Source organism: Branchiostoma lanceolatum, chromosome 16 (genome assembly GCF_035083965.1).
Source record: "Branchiostoma lanceolatum isolate klBraLanc5 chromosome 16, klBraLanc5.hap2, whole genome shotgun sequence".
Taxonomy (NCBI): domain Eukaryota; kingdom Metazoa; phylum Chordata; class Leptocardii; order Amphioxiformes; family Branchiostomatidae; genus Branchiostoma; species Branchiostoma lanceolatum.
Window position 1 is genome coordinate 3,218,488 of NC_089737.1, and position 27,560 is coordinate 3,246,047.

Genomic DNA, 27,560 nt, shown 5'->3' on the forward strand with positions numbered 1-27,560 from the left:
TTTTGTTCTTCTCTTACAGGATATTCAGTAACATTGCAGACAACAAAGTCATCCCGGGACTCCCGGCCCATCTTTGCTCATGGTGAGTTATATCAAATATCTTTTCAATGTTCGTATAATTTCTTAATACACGCTTTGAATTTGCTTAAATTTAGGTCTAAGAAAAGAAAAGAAAAGGAAAGGGAAAAGAAGTTAAAGAAATACAGGAATTCTTTTCGATATAACGCTTGAGAGAAAATTTACAGTTTAATATTGGGCACCAGAGGTTTTGCTGTGTGATCAATTTAAGTGAAACTTTGTGGCAAAACCGTGTCACTTGGCCATGGCAGTTCCGGCACCCAAGATAAACCGAAGATGCTAAAATTAGATGGGCCTATTATAACATAAATTTGACCGTGCCCCCTCCCTCGACACCGCCCTTGTACATAATTCACCCAGGAGAAAAATTCCATAGCCTAAGACTATATCAGATACTGGGCTGTTTTGATACTTTTATGTTTACTCAGTTGAATACCACGCCAATTATACATAACCATTTGCCCTAATAACACGACTGGAGTCAGAGAACAACACGTAAAACAACAACATTAAACCAGTCCCCCTTGGCCTTCTACTGGCGAGTCTAGATCCCCTTGTCTCTCCGCACCCTTTCAGTGACGAACCCTGAAGCACCCTCTTGACGGGTACGGCGCGCACGGAGCCCCAAATATAGCCCTACCCGGTCCCACAGCCCTCCCGACATATTTGGAACGTAGCTTGAAACGAGACGCTCTCGGAATGCACACAACCAGGCTCCCCTAGTCCCCCAGAACACTTGAATATACAACCCAATCGCTGCAAGAATTCCCGTCTCTGTTTGCGAAAGGCCAGCTCTCTTTTCAGCGTGGTGAAGGCTCGCTTTCCTGAGATATTTACCGCGGCCGCCGCTCTTTGTTGTGCGCCCGTGTAGTGAACCGATGTGGGTCGCGAGGCTTTGACTGAAGTTACTGGTTTTGAAATATTATCCCATGACTCCATAGGACTGATATGTAGAGTCCCGACCCCCTTTTTGACCCTTGACCTTACCACTTGGCGTTCCGGGGGAGGGGGAGCAATGCTTTTAGAAGATGGGGCGCGTCCAAAATACAACCCTTACCAATCGTCATTGACGAACCCTAGTAATAGGCTACCACAAAGAGCGTATCCGTTTTTCAAGAAAAACAAGTTTCCTATTTTGGACTCAGACTGTCCTGAAATTTGAGTATGAATGACACCCCCCTATAGGCTGAAATGAATCATCCCCCCGTACTTGGTATGCACTTGGTACACAATGACTAGTGAGAGGCATGGTGAGTACCAGACTATTACTGAAGGCTCCGTTTTGAACCATCATTATAATCTTACAAACATTTGCGCTGACTACTCGTAACGTCATAGCACGATACTGTTTTTACTGTTTATAGCTCCATGACTCTAGGGCTTGGTTTGTTTGGGTGTGACATTATCAGTGATTAAGTAGCCCTTAAAACAGTGAACGTAATCCTCAAGCTGAGATAGAGTGGACGAACTACCACTATACTATAACGTAGGTACTCTTGTATGATTTCTGAAGAGATTTGCTTGTACTAGTGTGTTTTGTGTTTTATTTTTTTCCATTCATGTGTTTGGAGGTATGTACACCGCTTTGCGCTGAGAACATGTTTTTCTAGCAGGCAGATGTTGATAGAGCTGTACCACTGGCCAGGGCACCGGTCTGTAATGTTATCCACTGTGGCTAGATCCCGCGTGTTCCCATGCACTGGTCTGACGTCTCCATTGTACTTGTATTGCTTGTCTTACAATGGGTCGCTACGATTGATTTGCGCGAACAATTGCAAGGTGTGCAGGTGTAACTGTAAGTGGAAACTTGTGCTGTTTTACTTGTAGCACTGTACAGCGCACAGAAAACGGCTAAAACATTACGCTATCTTGATGATAATGTCGTTGATATTAGATTTTATCACTTGAAATTATTGACGTTATCATCAAATAAAAAATCCCCCACCCCAATGATAGATCGTGTACAGGGAGGCACTCCGTCATCATCAAAATGGCGTCCGTGTGATGAGAGAATGACACTTCACGAGTTGTTTGTTATTATATATTTCCACAGGTGCAGCCTAGTAAAACAAAAACCATGGCCAAGACAGGGGAGGGGGACACCGACCAGCAGTCGGCCACGGAACCTTCGTCCAACTCCGTGAATGGCGACAACAAGAAAGTGAGTCGAGGGATCTTGTGTCTTGTACAAACACTAGACGGTTTTGTGTGCAAGCAAAGGGTTACACTAACGCATAATGGTCTCTGTGCGACGGTAAACCACTCGACGGAAACACAGTGGCCCTCGAAACAAGACGCAGTAACGATTTTCTTACAAATTATGTCTGTAAACTACAATGCTCCACATTCCAACAACGATATTCTATCACACAATTAATGATACACTGTTTTCATCTATCATATGATATCACGGCGCCTACGTCAATAAACAGTGTTGAGACTTTTGTAAACAGTAACAAACAGGGGCTGAACAAATAGGATTTAGTTTGGTTTTTTGTCTTCCTTTGTGTTTCTTTTGTATCTAGTTTTGTCCTGTCACCTTGCTTTCGTCGTTTGGATTTTTCTTTCCCATGGTTGGATATAGTGTGCATGACCTTGGATGCTTTAAATGGAACGGTTATTCTAGACTCATGTTGAGTCGGCCATGGGTCATTCACTGATGGTCTCATATATAGACGCATGTGAATAAGAATAGACATTTTTGTGTTATGTCATCCATTGTCATCGAACTATAGTTACGTCGACTTTTTCTAAATTAAACTTTGTACAAAACTGCCGCATGCGGCAAAGGAAAAATGTACCTTAAAACGTAAAAATATGAGAAGACGTTACTTTTGACAACAGTTCATTGTACCCGTCTCGAACACTTAGTTTAATTTAGTTGCACGTCGTTAATTTTAGTTTTTTGAGTCATCTCTGAGACCCCGCCATCCATTTTGCACAGCATTGGCAGACACAAACCAAACATCAACAATTCCTGCCATGGAAAGTCTGGAGGTCTGGATTTTCCGAAACGTTAAGTACTAAGTCTTGTCTGCGCCCTTGTACTTAAACTTGTCACGGAAAAGCCAGGTCTTCCTTATTTATCCCCCTTTCCTTTTAGGGTTGTTTACTTAAAATCTTAAGACACCAAAGGAAGTGCTCTTAGTCACAGAACAGCCCCTGTAACAGTGTCCAAACTTAAGGAGAAAAATCGTTTCTTGTCGTCAAAGTGAAACGAGATGTTGTTTTTCGACCTGGAGCATTTTGTACATTTTGAAAACGAGGGTGATTGAAAAATAGCACAAACAGGTGACTCAGGCGGGCAAAAAGAAACGCCACCTTGCGAGTCTATTACTTGTAGCATAATAATGAAGTTTAAAGATTTTTCCACTGATGAAAATGCACTGTGAGTGTGAGTCAGGCTGTGACAGTTAATGTCTAAAATACAAAGTTTCTCAGGAAAATAAATGTAGAAAATTCAGGGCTTGGGGAAATGACTTTTAAATTAGTAGCTCGTCTGCTTATGATGCATCGCTTGTTGTCATATAACATTCTGCAATATTTTTAACCATAGCTGGTTTGCGCTATCATTAGATCCTAAGAATAATGTTGTCGTTATTAAATCATTCATGCATTCGTTCATTTATTTTTCTTTATCTCATTCATTCACTTACCCATTCGTTCATTCGTTCATTCATTCATTCAGTCTTTCGTTCTTTTTTAGTTCATTCGTTCTTTCATTTATTTATTCATTCATTCATCTATTCTTTCATTTTATTCAATCATTTAGTGCATGATGACAATTGCGTTTATATGTTTAACCTATTTTGAAGATCTGAGCATGCTAAAGCATGTATTCTCTGAGAGCAACAAATTGATTAGATAAGTAGATCTAGCAAGTCGAACTTTGAAACAATATTTATACATGACCAATATCGATGGGAACAAGCAATAAATATATTGCAGTCTCAAATCAAACAACAGTGTTCACAACGTATCAGTACTGCTTGATAAGATATTTACCTATGGTAATAGATAGTAAAGTTGATATCTTTACTAAATGTTGCTAGGACCCGATCGTACCTGGTCTTACCAAGGTTCAGTTGCCCCGTTCTGCTGCTAAGGTTGTTCTGCAGCCAAAGAAGGTATGATGAAAGAAGGTATAGTACCGTGGAGTAGAGGAGTAAACGGCAGTAACGTCCAATTTCAAGCTTATGATAGTCATGGCTGTGTCTATCACCTGCCATTAAGCACGTATCTCAATGGGCAGCGCCTGTTTGCGAAATACATTCGCCAAGTCGTGGCGGACAGTCGCCAATCGGCTCCAATAAGTCGCCAATCGGTGCCAATTTGTCGCCTGAAATGGGGATTTTTTTGAAATTTAAAAAAGAAATCGCAATTGGGAAAATGCCACGAATGGTCGCGAACTAGTCGCTAGCTAGTCGCCAACAGGCACGATGACTGCAAACCTCTTTTTCGTGAATCTTAAGACACATTGGTTTTTAAGTCAATAACAACACTGTCATTACCAATAAAGTAACTATCTTGTAACTAATTTGAGGCTAAAACTAAGAACGTGACATTTCGGGCGCGGCCATTTTGTTTGCAGAGGTCACGTATTTTTCCCGTGCGTCGCACGTCAGTGTGACCGCAAAGGAAAATTGGCGAAAAATTCGCAATGTTGCCGCAATAATTTGTCGCTAATAGGCGCGACCCATTGAGATACTCGCTTTAGTATGAACAATTCTATAGATACGAAGGCATTTTTATACGCCGAATTTACCGATTAACTTGCTCTATAGCCTCCCTCAAACGGCGTACCAAGGTATTAGTGCTGAAGTATTTTATGTAACAATACAGGTTTTGCTATCGCAAACCTGTAATGATGGTATTTCAAAGTGGCTCAGTAGGTGCACTGATGCAGCCATGACATATGCAAATACATGTTTCTACTTTTGTGTTTCAATGTAATTGTTCTCTTTCTTCCTTCAACTTTTCCGAGTTTTGTGTGTTTTTTGTTGTTGTTGTTGTTGTTCTCATTCCTTTCTGTACCGTCTTGTGTTTATTCATTTTCCCAACGTTACTTTAAACCTCCAGGAGTCAGAAACCTCCGCCTCATACGTTCCTAAGTTTGCCAATGTGAACGTTAAGGAACGTTTCGAGCAGATGAGGGTGAGGAAGGAGGAGAAGGAGGCCAAAAAATTCGAAGAAGTTCGCAAGGAGAGAGAATCAAGAGACCAGCGGGAAAAACATTCAGCACTTAGAAAACAATTCCTTAAGGTTTTTGTCGCTCTTGCTGTTGTATATTGTCCGCTCTTTTCTGAACTTTCCTTTGTCTTTGTTTGTTGGTTCGACAACTTCTCTAAGTGAATTTCTTTAACTTTTCTTTTGTATTGTCAATGTCTTCTCGCAGTCTTGGTTTTGTGATTGCTTGGTTTTATTTTAGCATGTGTTATGCATTTACTTGTAGAAAGAGTGGTTCTTTCTAGTTCTATTAAGCACAAACCCACTCAAAATATTCATTAAAATATTTGTATGCTAGTTTATCATGTTGGGTATATGTTCTTCATTACTCTATGTATGGGGAAGACAGAAAGGCACGCCATGAGTCTGTGTTTGCTAGCTGAGATACATCTTTAGATACTGTTTGTTTTCTTTTCATTTTCCAGCATATTTTTCTCTCACGTACATATTTCTCCTTAGATTAGAGACGGAGTTGTGAATGCAGTTGGCATGTTCCAGGATATCTGTAATGTTCAATCTTTTAGTTATACAGACGGAGTGTATATATGTCCCGACACATTTTCTTACTTTTACTTGAATGTTGGATTATTTAGGAGCTGATGGACTCCGACGAGGAGGAAGAAGTGAAAAAAGAAAAACCGAAGGAAACTCCGAAGAGCTACGTGCCAAGGATGCGAGGCAGCGTGCGGGGAAAATTCGAAGAGATGCAGAAACAAAAGGTTCGGAATCAGTTTCTTGTATTGCTGACACTTAAGGTCTCATTCATGAGTTTTTTCGCCCCATAGGCTTACATGTTATAATACGTGTTTTACAAGGGCCCGTTTGTAATGAAGCTATAGAAAATGCACCAATATAATTCATGTTATGTTGAGAACACGTACCCTAGATCATGTGAAAAAATTGCAAACAGTTTCACTACATAGAATCTCTTTTTATAGCAATTACAAACTGCACTTAGCTACAACCCCAAAAAGCCACTTTCCAGCTGTAAGCGCATGACCGCATCACCTACAATGGCCGGCTGTGTACGTCCGACCTCGCGCGCGGCTGCCGAACTATGCCTGATAATTTCTTCAGATACAAAACAGCTTTCGTCAGTTTGAAGCTTGAGATCAGCTGGACTGGCTAAAAGAGAATTTCCCACCGATATAAACAAACGTTCATGCAGCCGTTAAATTTTTGGCCACGGATTCCTTTAGTACCACTCGGAGTAATACATGAATGAGACCTTAAAATTGTGTTTCATATGTATACCTTAAACTAGAGTTCAACGAACCCATACCTTCGCCAAATGACGTATCATGTTTCTCATTAGTTATGCAAATATGGTCCTCATTTGCAAAAATTATATCAGTTGATCATATCTTCTCCGGCGGTTTCACTGCAGTACCTTAGAAAGCCATTAGGAGGTACATTATCGAACTTCACCTTCGTTTTCCCGACCCCTGTCCACCTACCAAGTATCATTAGAATCCATCCATAGCTTCTCGAGTTATGCCATTAAAAGACATAGTGACATACACACCAACGATATGAACCCAAAACATAGCCTTCTTGGCGAAGGTAATGAAATTAGCTGAAGATCACTCTTTGACTTTTTAGGACTCGTGAATGTACACTGCAATCTGAGCACATTTTGTTTCAAACTGTCCAGTTAACCATGACGAAAGAGCCGAACTATTTAAACAAGTTACCACGAAATACCCCTTTAACACATTCACGGATGAACAAAAAGCTACTTTTCTCTTGAAATCACAGAACCCACGAATTCGAGAAAAAGTGGGACTTTTCGTCTTCCAATGCCTCCAAAAAAGAAGTCAAACCCAGCTTGTTTAGATATAGCCAACAGTCGTATCTAGTATCAGTATCCTATTGTTACAACAAAGTAAGTCACAGTTCACGAACACATGCATGTTTTCCCTATGTTTATACCATGTATTTGCAATTAGCCCACGGGCATGAACTTGCAATAAAACTAAGATTATCTTTTCTTCCCGACTTATTCGTAGGAGGAAGAAGAACGCAGGAGGGCGGAAGAGGAGAGAAAGAGGCGGATTGAGATGGACCGGCAGATCCAGCAACAGGAACAGGAAAGCTTGATCTCAAAACAGATGGAGGAGGTACTTCTTTGCACATTCTACATGAGTAAAACCCTGCCTAACTTTTCCCAGATCTCTTGTATATAATTTTCAACGTTAACCTCGCAGTCTCACCCACAAACCAGCTGATCACAATAATTTATTTCAAAAAAACTTTTCATATCACGTAATAATGATTCACAGGAATCTTCCTTGTGCATTCTAACGTCTTCACTTTTCTGACCAGTCCAATTTTCTCAACTGTTTCACACTAAGGCAAATCAAAATTTGGCATATTGATAATACACAGTGCCCTTTGTATCGCTGTCTGTCTCTCTCTTTTGGAATAAAATGTTACTAATTGTCCTGAATTCCAAACAGCTTGTAAATCACATGACTAAACATCATTGGCGAATGATATTTAAGAGACCAACGTCATAATGTCATTCATTTATACTAGATTCATCTTTTGTTAGTATTGATGTAATACGCCAAAATATGGAGGATGATCTTCTATTACGAGATGTATACAAATCTTTCATACTTTTTTCAGGACTTTGTGAATATTTTCCAATGCATGATAATACATTTGTGTGATGACCTTTTCCAGTCCACAAAGTCGGACCCAAGTGCTGGAGCAGAAGATGGGGTGGGTGAGACTGAAGGGGTGGTCATAGAAGGACATGTATTAATAAAGATTAATTATGTTCTGGTAGCTCGTATTCAGGGCTGCAAAGCGGCGTGTGTTGGTTGAAATATCTTAGGAAAGATTACAGCTCACTAACTTTAATTGCTATAGTTTAGATATATTTAAATTTGTTCCTTTAATATGTGGGGTCATTAGTGGCAGGGGGTGTATTTTTAGTTGTCAAAAATTATACCGTATGTTTTGAAGAGTATAAGCGAACTTTATATTAGCTGGTCTTTGTGCCATCAATATTCTATTTTGTGAGATACCAATATTTAGTCATATCACAAGCATATTGTGTACCTAGGAAGTCTTTCTTACTTTCTTGCTCAATTTGAGCACTAAAAAGACAGGACACAAGTTTTTGGTTTTGGAATGGAACAATTAATCTCCAAGCAGATCTCCACGGTGCTCCGAAAATCGTATATATGCTAGCCAGATAAGCTCCGGTCAGCCGGTAAGATCCAATCCGCCCCTAGCATATATACGATTTTCAGCGGATTGGAGCTTACCGGCTGACCGAAGCTTCTCTGACTAGCATATATACGATTTTCGGCGCACCGTGGAGATCTGCTTGGAGATTATAGAACAATAACTACGGTCTTACCTTCAAACAAAAGGAAATGTTTGACAAGATGGAGACGCCATCGGGCCCTCCGTCCGCCGCCCCGCCCGTCACGCCGTCCGACCTGCCGTCAGGGGAGAGGCGCAGCATCAAGGGCAAGTTCGAGGAGATCCAGAAACAGAAGGAGGAGGAAGCGCGCATGCGCGCCGAGGAGGAGCGACTGCGCAGGATCGAGATGGACAAGCTGCAGCTGGAGAGGGAGGCTGCGCGCAAGGGGGAAGAGCAGGAGGTATCGGTGAGCCTAGACTTTATATAGAGAGTGGCTCTCGTATGTGGTTGCCTTTATATATATTCTTTGATATATTCACAGATATATCCACTAATATATGCGCCCCATGAAGTATATCTGTATACATATGTACGACACCTTTACCTTTTTTATAGCTGCCTGCTTACTGTAGACTATAGTCATCGATAGCTTGTACTTACTAACGATATATAGAAGAACATTTTAGACAATGGGTTTTGGTAAAATTTAAACATCATTGATCTAACCTTATCATTTGTGTCTATATATAAAGGCATGTTTAACATTTTCTACAGTTTTTTGATGTTCTGGTTGATATAGTTTTAAGATTTGACAGTAGTTTATGTCTACCTATTAACATGCATCCGGTGCAGGGGACAAGGTAAGTGATGAATGCTTGTATTTACGATCAATACGGTATTCGTACTTTGTCAGATACAAGTCACAAGTACACACTATGCAGTCGTCTGTCGCCTTCATCTCAAACTCTTTCACTTGACTCAAGCTTTCACTTCATAGCCTCAACTGTCCTTGTTGCAAAGTTTCTATCTCCTCATTTCAATCTCTTGGCTCTCTTTTGTCATATTCCATGAAGGTGTCTACCTTTTAAGGTAGAAGTTAAAGTTTAAAGTTCTTAAACCACCAAACTAGGAAACTTTTAGTAATGGATTCCTCCAGGTATACTTTGGATTTGAAGTATGTCTTCCTACAAGCCAGAGAGGCGCTGCAATTGCATATCTGAATAAGAAATATATGTAGAAAATATGTAGGCTAGAAAACATTTTTCATGTATGAATATTTGATGCTGTGATGGTCAAGCACAATCGTTTTGTTGTTGGAACTGTTGCAACGTTTCCTTGTATCGCAATGTTGCTTATTGCCATTGTCTGCTTCCTGTGATGTAAGACTCTTCCACTCTGTCTCTCTCCCGAGATTGTCTCTTGTTGGCAACTGCACGTCAACTGTGTTGTCACTGCCCTTGCTGTTTGTGACGCAATCATTGTCTAAAGACATTTGAAAGACTCATAGCGATCAGTAGAATATCACTAGAGTAGAAAGTATTTTCCGAATGTATGGAACATCTGAAGTGTGAATAAACGCATGTACTCTGAACAAAAATCCATTGTAGCTCAGAGTCTTTTCTTTTTACTTAATAGTAATTACACACTAAGATATTTGTAGAAACTACATTTGCAGAGTGAGGGTAATGATGTCAAAATATCTATAGCAGCTGGTGCCATAATTGCATCTCAAAAGCGTGCCTATTTTGAAGGTACTACAAGAGACAACCTCGGAGAGTTCCTACCTCGCGAATATCTCAAACTCTTCTTCAATCGGACCTTTGCCAGCTTGCCCAGAAAGATATGGCCACCTTTCTCTTCATTATCATTCCAATGATATGACTTGTCTATCCCACCAGTTATCAGTCTTTTCCACCTCTACCATTAGTTTGAATACGTGTACGCTTGTCGATGTCGTGTAGGAATCGGATGGTGACACCAGTAGCAACGCTAGCTTCCAGCCAACGGTTACCGACATTCCAAGAGTCACACGCGGTGGTGTGAAAGGAAAATTCGAAGCTATGAGAAAAGCCAAAGAAGAGGAAAGGTTGCGTCAGATGGAGGAAGAGAGACAGCAGCGCATTCAGGCCGAAACAGAATCCCTTCGCCTATCCATTGAGGCTGCCTTTTCGCAAAACGAGGTTAGCTTTCTGGCCCCTTCTAGTTTTAGAATCTTGTTCAATAGGCTTTTTCTTGTTCATGGTGTCTTGATTATTGATAGTGAGTTGAGCAATTTCTTTTCCCCTGGTGCCAAAAATAATTCAGATAAGTGGGCAAGTAAGGAATGTGCTCATGGTCACTCCCCTCTGTTGGTTTTGAGCTGCTTCTCCGAATGTAGAAATGACCCGTCCCTTTTGTGTCCCTTGCTTCAGGAAGAAGATGTTGAGGAAGAGCCCGAGGTCAACGGCCTTGATATGTCCCCAAGACTCACGAAAAAGATCGGCAGTGTTAAGGGCCGTTACGAGGAGATGCAAAAGGTGCGGGACGAGGAGCATCGTCGGCAGTTGGAAACGGAAAGACTCAGCAGGCTCCAGCTCGAGAAACAGGCAATAGGGAACCAATCAGAAACAGCCGACGTTGAACAGGTTAAAGCTTCCCTCCTTTCCACCACATTGTAGTAGATTCCCTTCTCTTAGCCAACATTTACCGTGTCTTCCCTTTCCGTAGTGCTCAGATGTACCCCATTGTGTATTGCAGTTGGTCTAATAAGCAGTTTATCGTTAATGGTGTGGATGTCCTACAGGTCAATGGCATCAACGGGCATTCCCCGCATCATCAAGAGGAGCAGGAGAAAACGTACACGTCAAACGAGACAATCAAGCTTAGAAACAGGCCCAAGGGTGACGTGAAAGGTCGGTTCGAAGACCTGAGAAAGCGGCGAGAGGATGAAGCCAGGCGTAAAACGCAAGAGATACGGATTAGCCGTATCGAGTTTGATAAGATGATGCAACAACGAGAAAAGGAGAAGTCCCCGCAAGTAGAGGTGATCATAAAATCAGTGCGTTTGTTCTGTGTATATTTCAGTCCCATTTACCCAAGTTCGGACGGTCGGATATTTTTTTCAAAATCCACATTTTAGTCAAAATATATATCAAATATTGCAGGACGAGGAAGAAGATGGTGATAGTGCTTCCGTGACGTCATCCCTTACGTCATCGTTTATCAGTGACGCGGATGGAGAATCCGGTGCCCCCCAGCCGGGCACGTGTGGCAGTATGAAAAGTCGTTTCGAAGCTTTGAGGGAGGCAAAAGAGAAGCCCAGAACGACAGAACCACGACTTAGACGACTTAAAAAGCTGGATACGTTTATACGGGATACCGGGAAGGTGGCTTAATTTATTCAATACTGCGCTTCCAAACCTGTAGAGTAGTGATTGGATGTGGCGCTAATCAGGTCATAGCCTTTACCTTATGGTAATGTAATGCTTTTTTGTTGCAGATTCTTCCGCTACAGTGTGAAACACGACAAGAGAGGAAATATGATTTAGCGAATTTGATTACATGATAAGTGCATATCTATATCCATACCCTAATATTTATTCAATGATAATTTCCTCTCATGTCATGGCGAGCACGTTTTTCTTAAACATTAAACTCTGCTCTCCCTCCTCTAGATGTCCCATCCGTAGCAGTTTCAGTGGCTGTGAGCTTTTTAAAGTAAAGTAGGGTCTAAAGCAATCAACTTGCAGTAAGTGAAGCAATTGAACAAGTTTCGCAGAGAAATACAAATGTAATCACATGACTACATCGTTGTCCCACACATGCGCAGGACAACGAGGGAGAGAACGAAGTAAACGAGACCAACGAAACGACAAAACCCAGAAAACTCGACGTCAAGAACCGATTTGAGGAGATGAGGAAGAAGAGAGAAGAGGCCGAAAGAAGAAAAACACAAGAAATCCGTCTCAGCCGACTTGAACTCGACAAAATCGCGCAGGACAGAGAGAAAGAACGCAAGGAGAAGGATGAGGTGCCTTGCGATGTAATCACGTCTTCTTCTTTTCGTGCACGTTTCCGCGATCGCATCCTCTTCTCAACAACCTCAAGTTTTGAAGGAGCCTGAAAAGATTCGTGATTTCATAACGACACAGAAACTGTTTGGCCTAATTATTAAACCTATTTAGGACATTCTAGTGTGCATAACCACCTTTAGATAATGTTGAGAAAATAACCTTTTCCACGATGCGTTTGTCCAGACATTTGTCCCTTCAAAACTTGAGTGTGGTGTGATCTCTGCTGTTTGTCTTTCTCTATCCCAGTAATATGTCGTTGCTTTATTTGGAGTATGTAGTCTCTTTTGTTGGTTTGTCTTCCCTTACAACTCAGCAGTAACTGATCTGAAATATGTTTGGCCGGCTCGCGAAGTTCAGTGATACTTTGCGACGTAACTTGGTCAATTCTCACAATGTTGCAATGCACTTGAAGCTAACATAGCTCAAATAGGTGCATTTGTGTTCTTTATGTTTTTACGACCTATGTAGTTAACATCGCGTACTTCCTTTTTTCTGTCCCCCCATCTCTCCATCCATCAATTATCAGGATGACAATGATGACAGTCCCTCTGAAGGTACCCCCCTTGACATAAGTGAGCCCGTCCCAAGTGTCAAAGATAGACTTCACCAAATCAAAAACAGCACGGAAGAGACACAAAGAAAAGCGCAGGAGCTTCAGTTGAGTCGACTTGAGTTCGACAAAATGATGCTGGAACGAGAGAAAGAGAGGAATAGGAAAAAAGAGGTTTTCGTCATCTGTCCTATTTTACAGAAATTATTCACTTTTGTTTAATATGTAAAGCATGAAATTATCTTTTTCATTTTTTTTCTCATTTGATATGGCTTTGGCGAAAACTTTCGGGAAACGAACATTGCATGCATTTGCGAAGATTTGAAAATTTAGGAAATTTTGCACTTTCTTGGATCGTCGATTGTTATAATTTCTTAGCTTCAGCTTGGTAAACAAACCCTGTTTTCTTTTCGTTTTTTATTGTTGGTCATCCTGGTCCTCTTTCATATCACCCCTCCTTGTTTATGTTTGTATACCATTGTTTACGTAAATTTGTCTACGGTTTTGTTTTCATGTTTTCCTCACCAACCCTTCGCATATGTTCACATAACCATAACCATAACACCACCATATGTTTGCATCTTTCCGTACTCATCCTATACATAGGAAGAAGAAGACGAACTCGCGGGTTCGTTAGAGGATTTGAGCGAGCCCGATAAGCCCATGGGCAGTGTCAAGGGTCGGTTCGAAGAACTAAGGAAGGTCCGAGAAGAGGAGAGTCGGCGGAGGGCTGAAGAGGAGAGACTGCGGAGACTGGAAGCTGACAGATTGGCGCAAGAGCGCGAGCTTGAAAACCAAGCCCAACAAGAGTCAGCTTCGGTGAATGATACTTGAGGACGGTCTTGTGCAACGCGTTGTTGTTAGCATGTCACCTACCTCTGCGATTATCTGCAAAAGAGGGAATAGTCCTAGACCTCATAGACCACAAATCTGGCGCCCTTGCGAATATTTCGCGCCTTGTAATGTGTGATGCAATATGTAACTGTTAGATAGTATGTAGTAAGATAAAGCTTGCATTGCATCTGACCATTTCTCTTTTTTCCTTGTTGCTGCAAGTTTAAACGTGTCGTTTAAACGTGTTTAAACTGTCTGCTTCTATGCATCTCATGATCATGACGTTTATTTTGGCAGACGCTTTCTGACATGGAGTCACGTACAGTCATTGCTTCCTGAAACAGCTGCATGTGTTTGCACATACATACACGACACATCAGCGAGTAGGGCTATATCATAACCTAGGGCTTTTCTGATTGGCTTGACTAATCTCTCAGCAGGCCAATGAGGAAGAGGCTGAGGATAAACCGGAAGTCAAAGAGGACATACCACCACCAAAACGGGGGAGTCTTCGCGGGAAATTCGAAGTGATGCAGCGTCAGAAGGAGGAAGAGGCTCGCAAAAAAGCAGAGGAGGAGCGTCTGCGCAGACTCGAAGAGGAGAAGAAGATCTTAGCAGAAGAAGCCGCCAAGAGAGAGGCTGAGTATGAGGTCGGCTAGATTATAACCTTTTGACCCCGAGAGGGTCTAATAGCGCTAAGTCAGAGGCATGTTTATATTTCTACATTTTTTAAGGGAGGGGGTAGTTGGTAGAAAAATTGAACCCAAGATGTGCACTGGCCTTGAGATTTTAGAACAGCAATTAAATATGGAAAGATAATGGAGGAAAAAAAGATCTGACATACTGTATATTGTTGATAGTTTTGCTTTAAAGTTTAAAAATGTATTGACGTAAACAAAAAGTACTGTTAATGACATAGGAGCCGTCGCATATGGCTTTTATCCTTGTTCTCTTCGATAGGCGAGCTGCAAAAATGTGTCGTTTGGAAGCAAGACATTACAGGTAGTAAAAATACGGAAAACTGTTCCACCGAAGGCGCTTATTCCTTCGCGTGACATAACGCACAAAGTGACGAAGCTAACCTGTACACACCAGGAAGCGCCCGAGGAAAGTCTCACCGAAACTCGCGAGACCAAGCGAGAGAGAAGAGCGCCCGGTAAACTTAAGGCAGACTACGTCACGCTACGGCAGAGAAAAGAGGTGGAGGACAGAAGAAAAGCAGAGGAGCTCCGAAAAAGTAGATTAGAATTCGACCGCGCGGAGCTCGAGAGAGAGGCCGAAAGATTACGAGAGGTTTTATATTCTAGACAAATTCCTGTCATAGTTAAACGCAACAATGAAGTTTCTCTGAATGACTTTTTGTGGAATGGACGCCCCTGCCTGTCGTCATGCTCAATGCAGCTTTGTTGATTGACCTGTGGTAACGACAGAAAAGCATGAGGTTTTATTCAGTGACTTACCAACCTGAAGAAACTATTCACGGAGAAAAGCATGAGGTGGAACCTGCCTGTCATATGTACATGCTTTTTGGATCAATGACAAGTAGTACCACGAAACTTTATCTCATGGGCAATGTTGATTAGGTAATAGCGCACAAAGACAACGTATATCTTAAAGTGTGATTAGATATTGTATGATCTTAAAGACAGCATGGAGAGTAGAGAAATGTCTTACGTGTAAAAAGCAAGCATAATTTTAGGTCATGAGTATGTGAGAGCGTCATGCGTATGTTAATGCTTGATGATGTTTGTGCAAAGAATGAACTATATTAAATGTGTTTACAAACATTCCTCTTTACTGAGATGGCATATTTTTACGTCCTCGACTCCCTGTTGACGTAGGAAATGGAGCAGCTAGCCGAGCAGCGTGCTGAACAAAAGGAGGAAGCGGCACCTAAGGAATCCATAGAGGAAGTAACCTCGCCCAAGGTGTCTCTGGGAAAGCTCAAGAACAAATTTGCCGAACTTCAAAAGAAGAAAGAATCCGGAGCCTCTGAAGACGACGGCACACCAAGGGAGAAAGTCAAACCAGGGAAACTTAAGAATAAGTTTGCAGAACTTCAGAAAAAGAGTTCAGAGGACCAAGAAAACGACGCATGCGCAGAGAAGGCGCCGAAGCCAGGGAAGCTGACGATCAGTTTTGAGGAGCTGGCCAGACAGAAGGAGGAAGAAGCCAGACGTGATGCGGAGGAAGAAAGAAAGAGAAAGCTCGAGGAGGATAAACAACTTCTGGAGGAGGAAAGGGCCAGACTTGAGGCAGAGGTGAACTGTTGGCTCCGTCTTGTCTTCATCTTTAAATCGAAACAATGTCTCTCTCAGAACCCTTCTTGACTCAATCTATCTTTCTCTAAACTTTCTAATGCAACTGCTCTCTTTTCGTAGACAATTCAATTCGATTCAACCTAAAATAAGGAAATGTTCTACATACTTGAGTTATAAGATTGCTTGCACATGTACATAATGAAAAGATATGGAAATGAATTAAGTTGTTGTTTGAGCTCTGTGCATGTGTGGTCTTGATAGGAGGCTGCTGCCGCTGCTGCTGCATCGGAGGGAGGAGACCAGGAGGGAGAAGAGCCAGTCGAATCTGCGCCGGGGGAATCCGGGCCTCGCATCAGCGTAAAAGAAAGGTTGGTGGCATCTGGGAACAGTAAAAATTGTTAAATGTGCTATGTTGTCAAACGTAAAGAATTGGTGTAATAATTAACAAACATAGAATATTTGTGTCGGTTATACCAATTGTATCCTCAAGGTAGAGCAGTTTAACGAATTGTGTAGATTTCGTGGAAACTTTCCTGGTCAGCGAAAACACATTTTTACGCATCTTAAAACTTGAGACGCCTTAAACAAAACTACGTTAGTTGCCCCTCTATAGAATTTCTATAAAGATGTTATATTGCATTGTTTTTACTTTCTTATTCTAGATTCGCCCTGATGCAGAAGAAGAAGGAGGAAGAGGAGGAACAACGTAAACTCAAGACTACAGATGTGAAGGAGGCAGGCAAGAACAAACGGGCCAGTGCGCTCTTCGAGAAATTCCAAAATATCGACAAGGTATGTAAATTGGACCATATTTAGCCAAGGGTGTGAAGTATTGTTTTGGGCTTGTCTATCAGTCGAGAATGTTGCTTTATTTAGCAAGTACCAAGATGGCGCCGTTATCTGTGGTGCGCACGCGCATTTCCCGTGACCCCTAGATTTGACCCCAAATCCAAGATGGCGTTCCCAATACAGCAATACGATATATCCTTAGTGCTGCTGACTTTTTTTCTTTCTGTGGAATAAGAAGGGTTTCAAGGAAGTATGGATAAGGGGATAAAGCCTGCTACCTTACCTGTCTTGTTGAAAGGAACAGTTTATATGAAGCATGCTAGGCGGAGTCTTCTAAGAAATATAAAATAATTGTTTTCTGAATAACAAAATTCTTTGAACACAACTGCAGTGCAAAGTTAACCAGTCGGAATTGCCCTGAGGAAGGTGACAGACGGTCACCGAAACGTCGGTGTTTGTTTGTTTGTTTATTTATCTATCCAGGGGGTACATATCGTCGGTGTGAATAAAACACTTGGTTGTGTACAAAAATTGTTATTCAGTGACTTACCAACCTGATGAAATTATTTACGAACAAGAATCACGACCATGGCATGTCCAGAACACGTACGAGATATAAAAACAGGACGTTCCGCTGCAGTACCTTAGAAAGGCGCTAGAAAATCTAATTTCGAGGTCTCATCAAGAGATCCCACACACCAAGTATCGATACTTATAGAGTTATGCTTGTATCACATGCACACACAGACACACACACATACACACACACATACACACACACACACACACACACAAACACACGCACACACACACACACACACACACACACACACACACACACATACACACACACACACACAAACACACGCAAACACACACACACGCAACACGTACATAAAAACACGCACACATACAAACGCTACGGAAAACATAACGTTCTTGGCGAAGGCAAATATTGTTTTCTGTCCCTTAGGTTGCAGAGGAGGAGCGTTTCCGCAAGGTGGAGGAGGAGCGAGCTCGCCGTCTGGAGATGGACAGGGAGATGCTCGCCAGGGAACTCGAGAGAACTGAGAAAATGGTCGGGGTGTGTTCTTAACTTTTCCCTCCCTTCCTACCCTCCTCCTTCAGACAAAATGCTACTCACTAGGGAGCGCCGTGCGCCCTTTTTTCAACACTTCATGTTTTCATTTCATTTTTAGACCTCACCATCATCTGTAACACTAACCAAATGTGTTCATACCACACCTAATACAATAACTAATGTCATCAGATTCCATACATCCCGTATTAACGTGAACATGGTCTGCATACTCCCTCAAATGCCCTTTCCTTCGTCCTTTCTTCTACTCATTGTCGTTTCCGTCCTATGCAGATTATTTTGTGCCTGTTCATAAATTAAAGAGAATTTTCTTATCAATAATAGACAATAGAACAACAGATCCGATTAGATTTTACAAAGTAAAGTATGATCTTTTGAGAATACATCTGGTATTCCCATCTTTAAAACTTCAAAAACGTATAATTCCAAACGTGTAGGTAGATCAAATCTATAATGTTATACATTTTGTAGGGCGGAGACGAATCTTTCTATACTATATGTTTTCATTGCTGTCTTGTACATGTATTGTTTGGAATGTGTCTTTATTCATTTGTTTCACGTTCTTTGCACAGTTCACACATTGTTGCTATGATTCACTCCTTTCTTGCCCTATCACCGCTTAATCACACGAACGGTGGATTCTGATATTTATCATGAATACTAACCTAATTGTCTTTAACAGATGGAAGAAGAAGCTCAGGAGGAGGAGAAGGAGGAGGATGTGGAGCCGAAAGCAGCGGAGACGGAGGAGGACAAGGTGGCCAGGAAACAGAGAACACGCGCGCTGTTCTCACGGTTTGAGAACCTCGAGGTTTGTTATTTCATTTGAAGTCTGGAAAATAATTGTAAAAATGTATAATTTTTCAGAATCTATTAATGACATGTGACGTAAGAAAAAGATTTCACAGATTGTCTTGATTTTTTTTGCTAACTGTAAGATATTTTGAAGCTTTAGGACTGATAAGCATATAAAAAAGAGCATCCCTCTTTGTATTGTAAACATAGAGAAGTGGGTCTCCTATGTCAGGTTTGAAATTGTCATGAATGCTGTCATCGAGCAATAAATAACATACTTTAATCTCTTACTTAAGGCCTTACTCAAGACCTACGTAAGACCTAAATTATAATTGCAAGACACAGAACGCGTACACAGACCACACGTCTTCACGTAAACATCTCAAGGTTTGATGACTATAATATGTTTTATAGAGCTATGAGGAGCAGGAGCGGCGCAGGCGCATTGAGGAGGAGAAGCGGAAGCGGCTGATGCTGGAGCAGCGGGAGATCGACGAGGCGCGCAGGAAGGAGGTGGGTGGGGCTGACGGCGCACTTCCGGTGAGTGATGTCATTTCCGCTTATACAGGAAGTTGTTGAAACTTTTTTCTGACGTAAAATACCACTTTCGGCCTAATAACATAACTAAGGAAAAAGGTTATAACTTACTTTTCGGTATCAAAATTATATTCAATCAAAGAGGTTTAAAATCTGATTTTAAACCTCCTTAATAAGATCTTCTTTTCATTTCATAAGATAATGTATGACGAAAGACAAATCTCTGTTTGACATCTGCTGTGTTTTCTATCGTGTGATATCCCTGCTTTTCTTCCTTCTGAACTGTTTAAAACAACTAGATATTCTCCGAAATATTAACTTAATTGCCGACAACACCTTCTATATGACATCACTCACCCGTCTATACTCCAGTGTTTAACAACACTTTGTACGTATCCTTGTCTAATAGTATTTTTCTGTTGTATTCCCACAAGCGGCGACCTGTGAGTACATAACAAACTTTAAGTCTCTTTAACTTTCACAGTAGTCACTTTGGATGATTAGTAAAAAGAGTCAAAGGTTTAAGAGTAAAGAGATGAATATGGTTCTAGTTCGCTTGATTTCTGATCGAGTAACGACATTGTAATATTATGGTATTTTATAGCTTAGTCATTATGTTGTGGCCAAATAGTTTCTTGGTCCTGTTTACAAGTTTACTTTCTTTCATACAAGCAGCATCGGATCTGTTGTTGATATATTCTGTTTATCCAACATGCATTTTGCCTGAGTTTATTCTCTCAGGAATATAAGATATCACATTGGCAACTATAAAAACGGGGCAATAAACCCTTTCAACATAGTTTTCATAGGTGCACAACCTTGCTTGTTTCTCTGCCAATGATTCAGCAGCTGCCTGTTGCCATTAGGGCAATGTGATCTTTCTCCTTGACGTGTTGTCTCGGAATTTTGACGACAAGGGTGCGCTCTTGGAAGAAAAATACGTTGTTTACCTTAAAAACTATGTTGAATTGATACCTGTATAATAGATCCAGATGATAAAATAAGCAAGGTGACAGTTACTCAAGTCAATTGGATGACATTTGGAAACGGCCAACGGTATGTTGAATTGGTTACCAACCTGATGAAACTATTTACCGGCCCTTAGGAGGAGGCTAAGCGGGAGGAGGAGGACCGAGAGCGGGAGTACATGGAGCGGTTCGCCCGCGGGGAGGCGTCCGACGTGGAGGAGTCGGATGAGGACGAGACTCTGTCCGCCACGAGCGAGACCCTGGCGCCCAAGTTCGTCAAGAACTTCGAGAACATGACGATCTTCGATGGGGATCCCGTCAGGTAGGATTTAATCTTGGGTTCCAATTGGAAAAAGAGTAGTTTTGGGCGCAACCCCTACGTGGCCCCATGGGACACCCTGCGGCTGCCGGGCTATTTTTGGGCCCGGGCGGGACCCCGAGTCATTTAACTCGGCCTCAAAATCAACGCGGGACCCGGTAACAAATAGACGCCGTGAGGTATATCGTGTGCGCGCATGCGAGCACCGGGATGTACTCCCCCTTTTAGCCGGCAGTAAACCGGAACAAATTTGTGGCCAATCAGCCAAGAACTGGATTTTAGACGGGATTACATGGGCTGTACTGAGCTTTTAAAAGACAGCGTGATAAGATAATTAGACATATGAACTGCTATAATGTAATTGACAATGATTGTTATGTAAAACTAGTAAATATCATATCTTTGGATTCTTGCAAGAATCGTTTTCTTTAAAAAAAACATGATCAATTTCTTTAATTTTCTAGGTTTGAGGCAAAGGTGATCGGCCGTCCCAAACCGGATGTGACGTGGTACCTGAACGGGAAGCGGCTGCCGAACAACCAGGACTACCGGTACAAGTTCGAGGGAGATCACGGCGTGGTGCTGGAGCTGCCGGAGACGTTCCCGGAGGACGAGGGGGAGTACATGTGTAAGGCCGTCAACACGTCCGGCATGGCGCTCTGCAGCGCTCTGCTCATCATAGAAGGTAACGTTCTTTTTGTACAATTTCAACCGATAATTTTCCAATTGCTTCTGGAGAAGTTTCACCTTTAAGAATGAGGTTTATGACAACTAGAACGTACGCCAGGGTTTTTGTTTATTGAACATAACATTCCATGATATTGCATGGTATACCTTGTATGTATTCCAACATCGCCAATAGAAGCGAGGAAATTGATAAATCAACCAATCAATATGTCAATCAATCAATCAAACAATCAATTAACCAATCAACCAATCAGTTAGCAAACAAATCAATTAACTAGATACAAGACATTCTCTTTCTTATCTATATTTTATAGCTTATATAATGGCATACTGTATTCGCTTTTTGCCATACCTTAAATGTGTTAACATTATTATTTTTCATGTCACTGTAGGTTATGTTGCATATTGAACAACATTTGTTGTGTAAAACACCATACTGCATATGTCAGATGATTGTCAATGATGTAAAGTTGATTCATGCATTTTTGTCCAAATAATTAGACTAGAAGAGGATCGACTTAACAGTTGGTAACGTTACAGCGCTAGTCCGGGCTAACCACATCAAGCTTGTGGCCTCTTAGCTAAATGTAGTCTCACTTCTCGTGTCTGTGCTCTCCCTGCGGCTGCCTCCTTCGCAAATCTCTCTCTGTCGCCTTCTTCTCTTCACTCAATCACTCAATCATTCATTCATCCATCCTTCCATTCATGAACAATTCATTCAGCTATTCGCTTATTCTGTCGTTCATTGTGATCTTTCCCCACACGCCTCACGCCGGTTTGCGTTCACACTTCACGACTCGCTGTTTAGGACCAAACGTATGTAAGTACACCCCTGCGTACTCCTGCCATTCAAACGGTCCATGTATTTACCGAAATATACGAAATGCACGAAATACACGAAATGCACAAGAAAATAGGTGAAATCTATATCGTCAAGGAATCTCTGTCTTTTTTTCGCCAGGGCTATAAATACATTATTCTATGCCGAAATTTAGCAACCTGTGATGTTAACTCATCAAATTATACTGCATTTTGGTAGAGTTTACCCATCTTCATGTGTATTTCGGTGGTGTATTTCGTGCATCTCGTGTATTTCGGTAAACACACGTATCCCCATTCAAACACTGTAACAGGACTCAAGATCAACTCACTGTCAAACATGCTTTGGCAAATATGTCATCAGCAATACGTAGCATCACACACGGGCGCACTAACCACATCATCCCCACACTTCAGTTTTCGACTTAAAATTATACAAAAGTCTTGCATGCACCACACCACGTTGTTTCAATTTTTCGAAATGATGATATCGTTCGTTCGGTATGTTACATGTTTTATTGATTGTTTTTATTCCCTGTCTTGTGTCTTGTGTGTGCATGTGTACCACCCCCTCCCTCCCACTCTTTCCACGAGTCACTCAGTTTGAAATGCAGGCTTGTGGCTCAGATGTGTCGCACGCCTGCATCTCCAAACTACATCACACCATGTTATAACTGTATGTAGGCAAGGGGCACAGAGCAGAGTCTTCCTACATCAAGCAAATTGTCGAACCTACCAAGCCGGCTCAAACTAAAGCAGCCGCTAAGAAAACCACCGTTGTTAAACAACCGGCAAATGTCCAAGTCAAGCAGACCACTGTCCAAACGAAGTCAGTCACTGTCCAACCAAATACCCAACCAAAGCAACAAAAGCCAGTCCATGGCCAACTAAAACAAGCCGAGATGCCTCCAAGTAAAGAGGCCGTGATAAAACAACACGTTGTTTCTAAGTCCGAAAAGATAACGTCCACTACAGCCAGTGGACAGTTTATAAAGAAATCGTCCTCGACCACGAGTGAGAAAGTCGTGACCAAGACTACAACTTCGGAAGTGACTTCGTCAAAGACAGAGAAGTCGGCTGCTGCCAGCGCATGGGAGTTAAAATATGGTGGTAAGCCTCTGACGGCCCAACAGCTAGCCAAGCAGAAGTTAGCTCAAAAGATGGCTGGGAATGGACAACCGCCCTCGCCAACAGTTAAGGTTCCTGTACAGAAGCTCTATGTAGGTGGCAAGCCCGCTCCTGCCCAAACCGTCCCGCCCAAGGCAGCACAGCCGCAGGGGGAGCCACAGCCCGGGGCCGCGCGTAAACAATGGCCACCTCCGACCAAGGGTGAGCCCCAAACAGTAAGATAGGAGTTAACAGGAAAAATTTACTTATCTATACTAGCCGTAGGTTGTTGTTTTCCTTGAAGAAGGAATAATATAAAAGCTAACACAATATTTTTATAAAACATGATTTTTTTAAATTATTAAAAGATTTATTAGAATTTATTAAATTCATTAAGATCTATTAAAATGTATTAAGATTTATTAAAGTTTCTCCAGTAAAGCCCTAGCCAAAGTCATAGGCTACTGGACTTAACACAAAGTCATTTCTTGGTATGAGGCAACTAAAGAAAAATATTTTCTTTTCAAGTGTTCAGTATATAATACTGCCGATACACTGATACACGGTAGTCTACGAATCCTAGTACATCATTTTATTTGTGCTAAACTTTCAACTAGCAAAATGACTAAGAAAATAACAAAGGTGATTTACAAACTACTCAAAAATAGTTCTTTTAAGTGCTCTTTCTCTTTTGTAGACAAGGTAGACACCACTGTCTTCGGTAGGTCGTTTCTGTGACATGTACGCAATACTCTACCTTAACAGCAGTTTACAACACTGTCAACTTAATGTTATTGATAAATATATATGATGATTTGGTTTATTTCATATCATTATATATATATATATATATATATATATATATATATATATGTGTATTACAGCTTACACAGTTATCTACCTATATTTACCTTCTTGATAAGTTGTTTGCCATGTATATCTCACTGTCTCCCTTTATCCCGCAGCTCGGTAAAACTCCCTGCCACTCTTCAACTACACCTCTCTGATCCTGTAAGACTCTTCTTCTCTCCTGTCATATCATGTCTTTATCTCCCTGGCAACTTGGGTTATTCCCTTTTTCTCTTTTTGGGTCCTGTTTTAATTTATCTTTTGGTTATCTTCCCAACTCGAACATTTACAACCCTCCTAAAAGCAGGACCCCTATCGCTCGATTCGTTGGCTCGCTCGCGTAGGCGCCCTGCTCTTTAGCCCCGGTAGACACGGTTCTGGCGACGTCGCCACCAAAACAGCTTCAGCCAATCAGAGGGTTTGCTAAACCTCATCTAGAGCAAAAGCGCCAAGGACGCTGGGAAGCTACCAACCAATCAGGTTACGTCTCACATCGTAACTTTAGGTTCAGAACAAATTTACCCCCAAATTGTGCCAAATAAGGATAGCGCATTAATCATCCATGAGCAACTATCAGTAACGTCGTCAGAACCGTGTCTGGCGGGGCTAAAGAGCAGGGCTCCTACGCGAGCGAGCGAATGAATCGCGCGATAGGGGTCCTGCTTTTAGGAGGGTGACATTTACAGACCACTGTCGATATCTTCCCCTTGTTTCAATCTACTTTTTATCGTATGTTATCGTATCTTATGTGTTATGATCTTCATTGAGAAAAGCCAAGTTATGGTCGTGTTGATTATGATTGACAGGTTCGCATGAACTCCTCTGAATCTATTCTTGTTTGAATCAGTTCCACTGAATACTTTTCCTTTTAAAGGCATCCAGAGCATTTTATGAGGCTTGAAACTTGAATGAAATAAATCCAATTTGTAGTCATTCCTACACATAGTAAGTTTCGGCAACACTAAACCATTACATATCGACATTAAGGAGCAAAGATACGATGCCGTTGTGTGGTAAGACCTGGTAGAAAATCCAAGCCCTAATAGACTGATCCTGACTGTCCATCACAATTAGCGGTTCGACCAATGAGAGAGTGACTGCACATGTCCGTCAAATATTTGCATTTTGATGTTATAACTTTGCATTTCTACGTTTTGACGGAGGTGGGCGAGGCTGTGGTATCGGCCTATTTACACTAGGCGCGTGAAACTAAAAGATCACCTTGTAGCTTATTTTGTGTCGCTTTTGAGCACTTTTGATAAGAGATCCGCACGCAAATGTGGTTAACAGTGGCATTAAATGTCAATTTCATAAAGATTATACAGCAACTAGATTATCTCCAGTTTTCAAGCCTCATAAAATGCTCTGGGTGCCTTGAACGGTACCGTTGACCACAATACGTCAAAGCAGTTTATGACGTCACATCCGGCACTTGTCATTATACCATACAATAGTAAGCCACATTAACAGTGGAATGTAATGAAAGATATAAAGTATATGGGTATAATGGATGAAAACTACTGAATACTCCGTGTCCATGTACTGAAATATATTTTTAATATCCAAGCAGATCTATCAGTGTCAAGGCAGTATCGTAAGGGCCAACCAGTAACAAATGCTAATCACCAAGCAGATCTACACGGTTCCAAAAATCGTACATGCTAGCCAGAGAAGCTCCAGACACCCAGAGAAGCTCCAGTCCGCACCGTAATAACCTTGTCCCGTTCCGTCTTGCGGCAGATCCTACGGTGCGGACTTCTCTGTCTGACTGGAGCTTCTCTGGCTAGCATATACGATTTTTGGCACCGTGTAGATCTGCTTGGAGATTAAACAAAGGCCACCGGATTTTGGTACAGGTTGGCCTTTTGATACTGCCTTGCCACCGATAGATCTGCTTGGAGATTAAGACGTTTTGCTATTACCTTATTCCTGATGTCATCCTTATTCCTAGGTGGGTCCGACGAAGACACCACCAAGACGTCTGAACCTGTTTCCCCCAAAATCAAAGAAGACAAGACTTGCAACCATAACGGAGACAAAACTGACGACAATCAGACCGCCCATAGCAACGAGAAAGAAAACAAACCGCCGGTAAAAACAACAGAGAATGGGAAATAAAACCATTGCCTTTGTGAATAGTGTTTTGTAATGATATTTAGAATCACATCAGCAATTATTGTCTTTATGAAGATATGATCACGTTGTTTAAGCTTAGGTTTTACTTGATTATTTGGAACGTAAAAAAAAATCAACAATCTTTTATCACAGAACACTGTGTTCTGCTTAACGTGTGCATCATAGCCTGGTATCATTATAAAATGAAGCCAAAATGCCGTAAGCGCCACTGTGACTTTATGATAAACGTGTTTTGTAGAATATACTATAAAATGTGCTCTCGAATACATTGCACAGCTTACCCTATCCTAAACATTGTCGATATCAGAGAACAGATTGCGTAAACATTTGTTATAGTCTAGTCTTCCAAAGAAAGGCAAGAGTATCAATGGATAGAACTCACCCGCTGTTTTGCAATGTTTTTCACTTCTTTACAATATTGTATTATTGTAAACGTAAGATTATTACTCGTTTGTTTGTTGCAGTAATTGTATAAGAAAACCATCGATATGTATTTGAAGTAATGTAGATTATTATTTCATCGCGTGTTTTTATTTCATTTTCGATATTAATGATAGTGTTGCAAAATTATTAAGTAGATAGACTTGGATCTCACGATCGGTTCTATTATGAGCAGTCTTGCATGGCAAGATGAATTATAGAATAGAAGATATGCCAAAGTAAAATATGAATGGCATGAAGTTAGTTCAGTTGAAACAATTGTTTAAGAGTATTTGCAAGAGTCCTAATTGACGCTTTACTTTGAAAGTCAATAAACGCTATTGTTGTTCAATTTCGACAATCATTTTTGTGTTTGAGTTGTATGTTGGATTAGTTTGCACTCGGTCGTACGTGTAGTCAGACGTCACATCGTCGACGTGGCAGGGGGGGGCACTATGCGGCTGGTTTGAATTACTGCAGGTTGGCAAGTGCACAATGGGTGTGGTTCTATCACACTTTACTAGGGGGCACTTTTGATCCACGTGGGAAGTAGATCGTACAAATAAATGGTCTCAAGTGGGAGTTGTGTGCCTCAAATGGCCGGTCGGAAATGCAATGAAGAACTTTAGCTCAAACGTGTAGGTTTAATTCCTTTTCAAGCATCGGATCAAGCACAAAACTGTGTATTCTGTTTCATTTCTCATGGTTCCTGGTGACCAGCCTCTATGATCTATCCGCTAAGCGAACGCATGCCTCCCATCAACTAAAATTATAGGTCAAGGTCATTTGAACATCGACTTTGGCAAGAGGGATCCTTACAGTACCGAAATCAATTCTGTTGCCCAAGTGGACAGCATACTTCGAAGTTCGGCGT

The 27,560-nt window shown here is 41.4% G+C and overlaps 1 protein-coding gene across 21 annotated transcripts; it reads left to right on the forward strand.

The window, feature by feature from the left end:
* LOC136421555 (trichohyalin-like) lies at positions 1–27,038 on the forward strand. Of its 21 annotated transcripts, XM_066408911.1 has the most exons (27): positions 1–82; positions 2,132–2,239; positions 4,131–4,205; positions 5,158–5,340; positions 5,898–6,023; positions 7,314–7,424; positions 8,691–8,930; positions 10,426–10,644; positions 10,876–11,088; positions 11,247–11,486; positions 11,608–11,829; positions 12,273–12,485; positions 13,043–13,240; positions 13,673–13,885; positions 14,338–14,550; positions 14,996–15,193; positions 15,742–16,161; positions 16,423–16,529; positions 16,824–16,953; positions 17,924–18,034; positions 18,732–18,860; positions 19,259–19,384; positions 20,487–20,671; positions 21,133–21,353; positions 22,859–23,503; positions 24,247–24,292; positions 26,082–26,274. In XM_066408911.1, exons 1-26 carry the CDS (start codon positions 80–82, stop codon positions 24,252–24,254), a joined length of 4,857 nt encoding a protein of 1,618 aa, XP_066265008.1. In that variant the 5' UTR covers positions 1–79; the 3' UTR covers positions 24,255–24,292; positions 26,082–26,274. The 21 variants fall into 21 exon arrangements, with proteins under 21 accessions (XP_066265008.1, XP_066264998.1, XP_066265004.1 ...); XM_066408901.1 differs by lacking the exon at positions 24,247–24,292 and having other exon boundaries at positions 26,082–27,038; XM_066408907.1 differs by lacking the exon at positions 24,247–24,292 and having other exon boundaries at positions 19,259–19,357; positions 26,082–27,038.
* Positions 27,039–27,560: the final 522 nt, after the last annotated feature.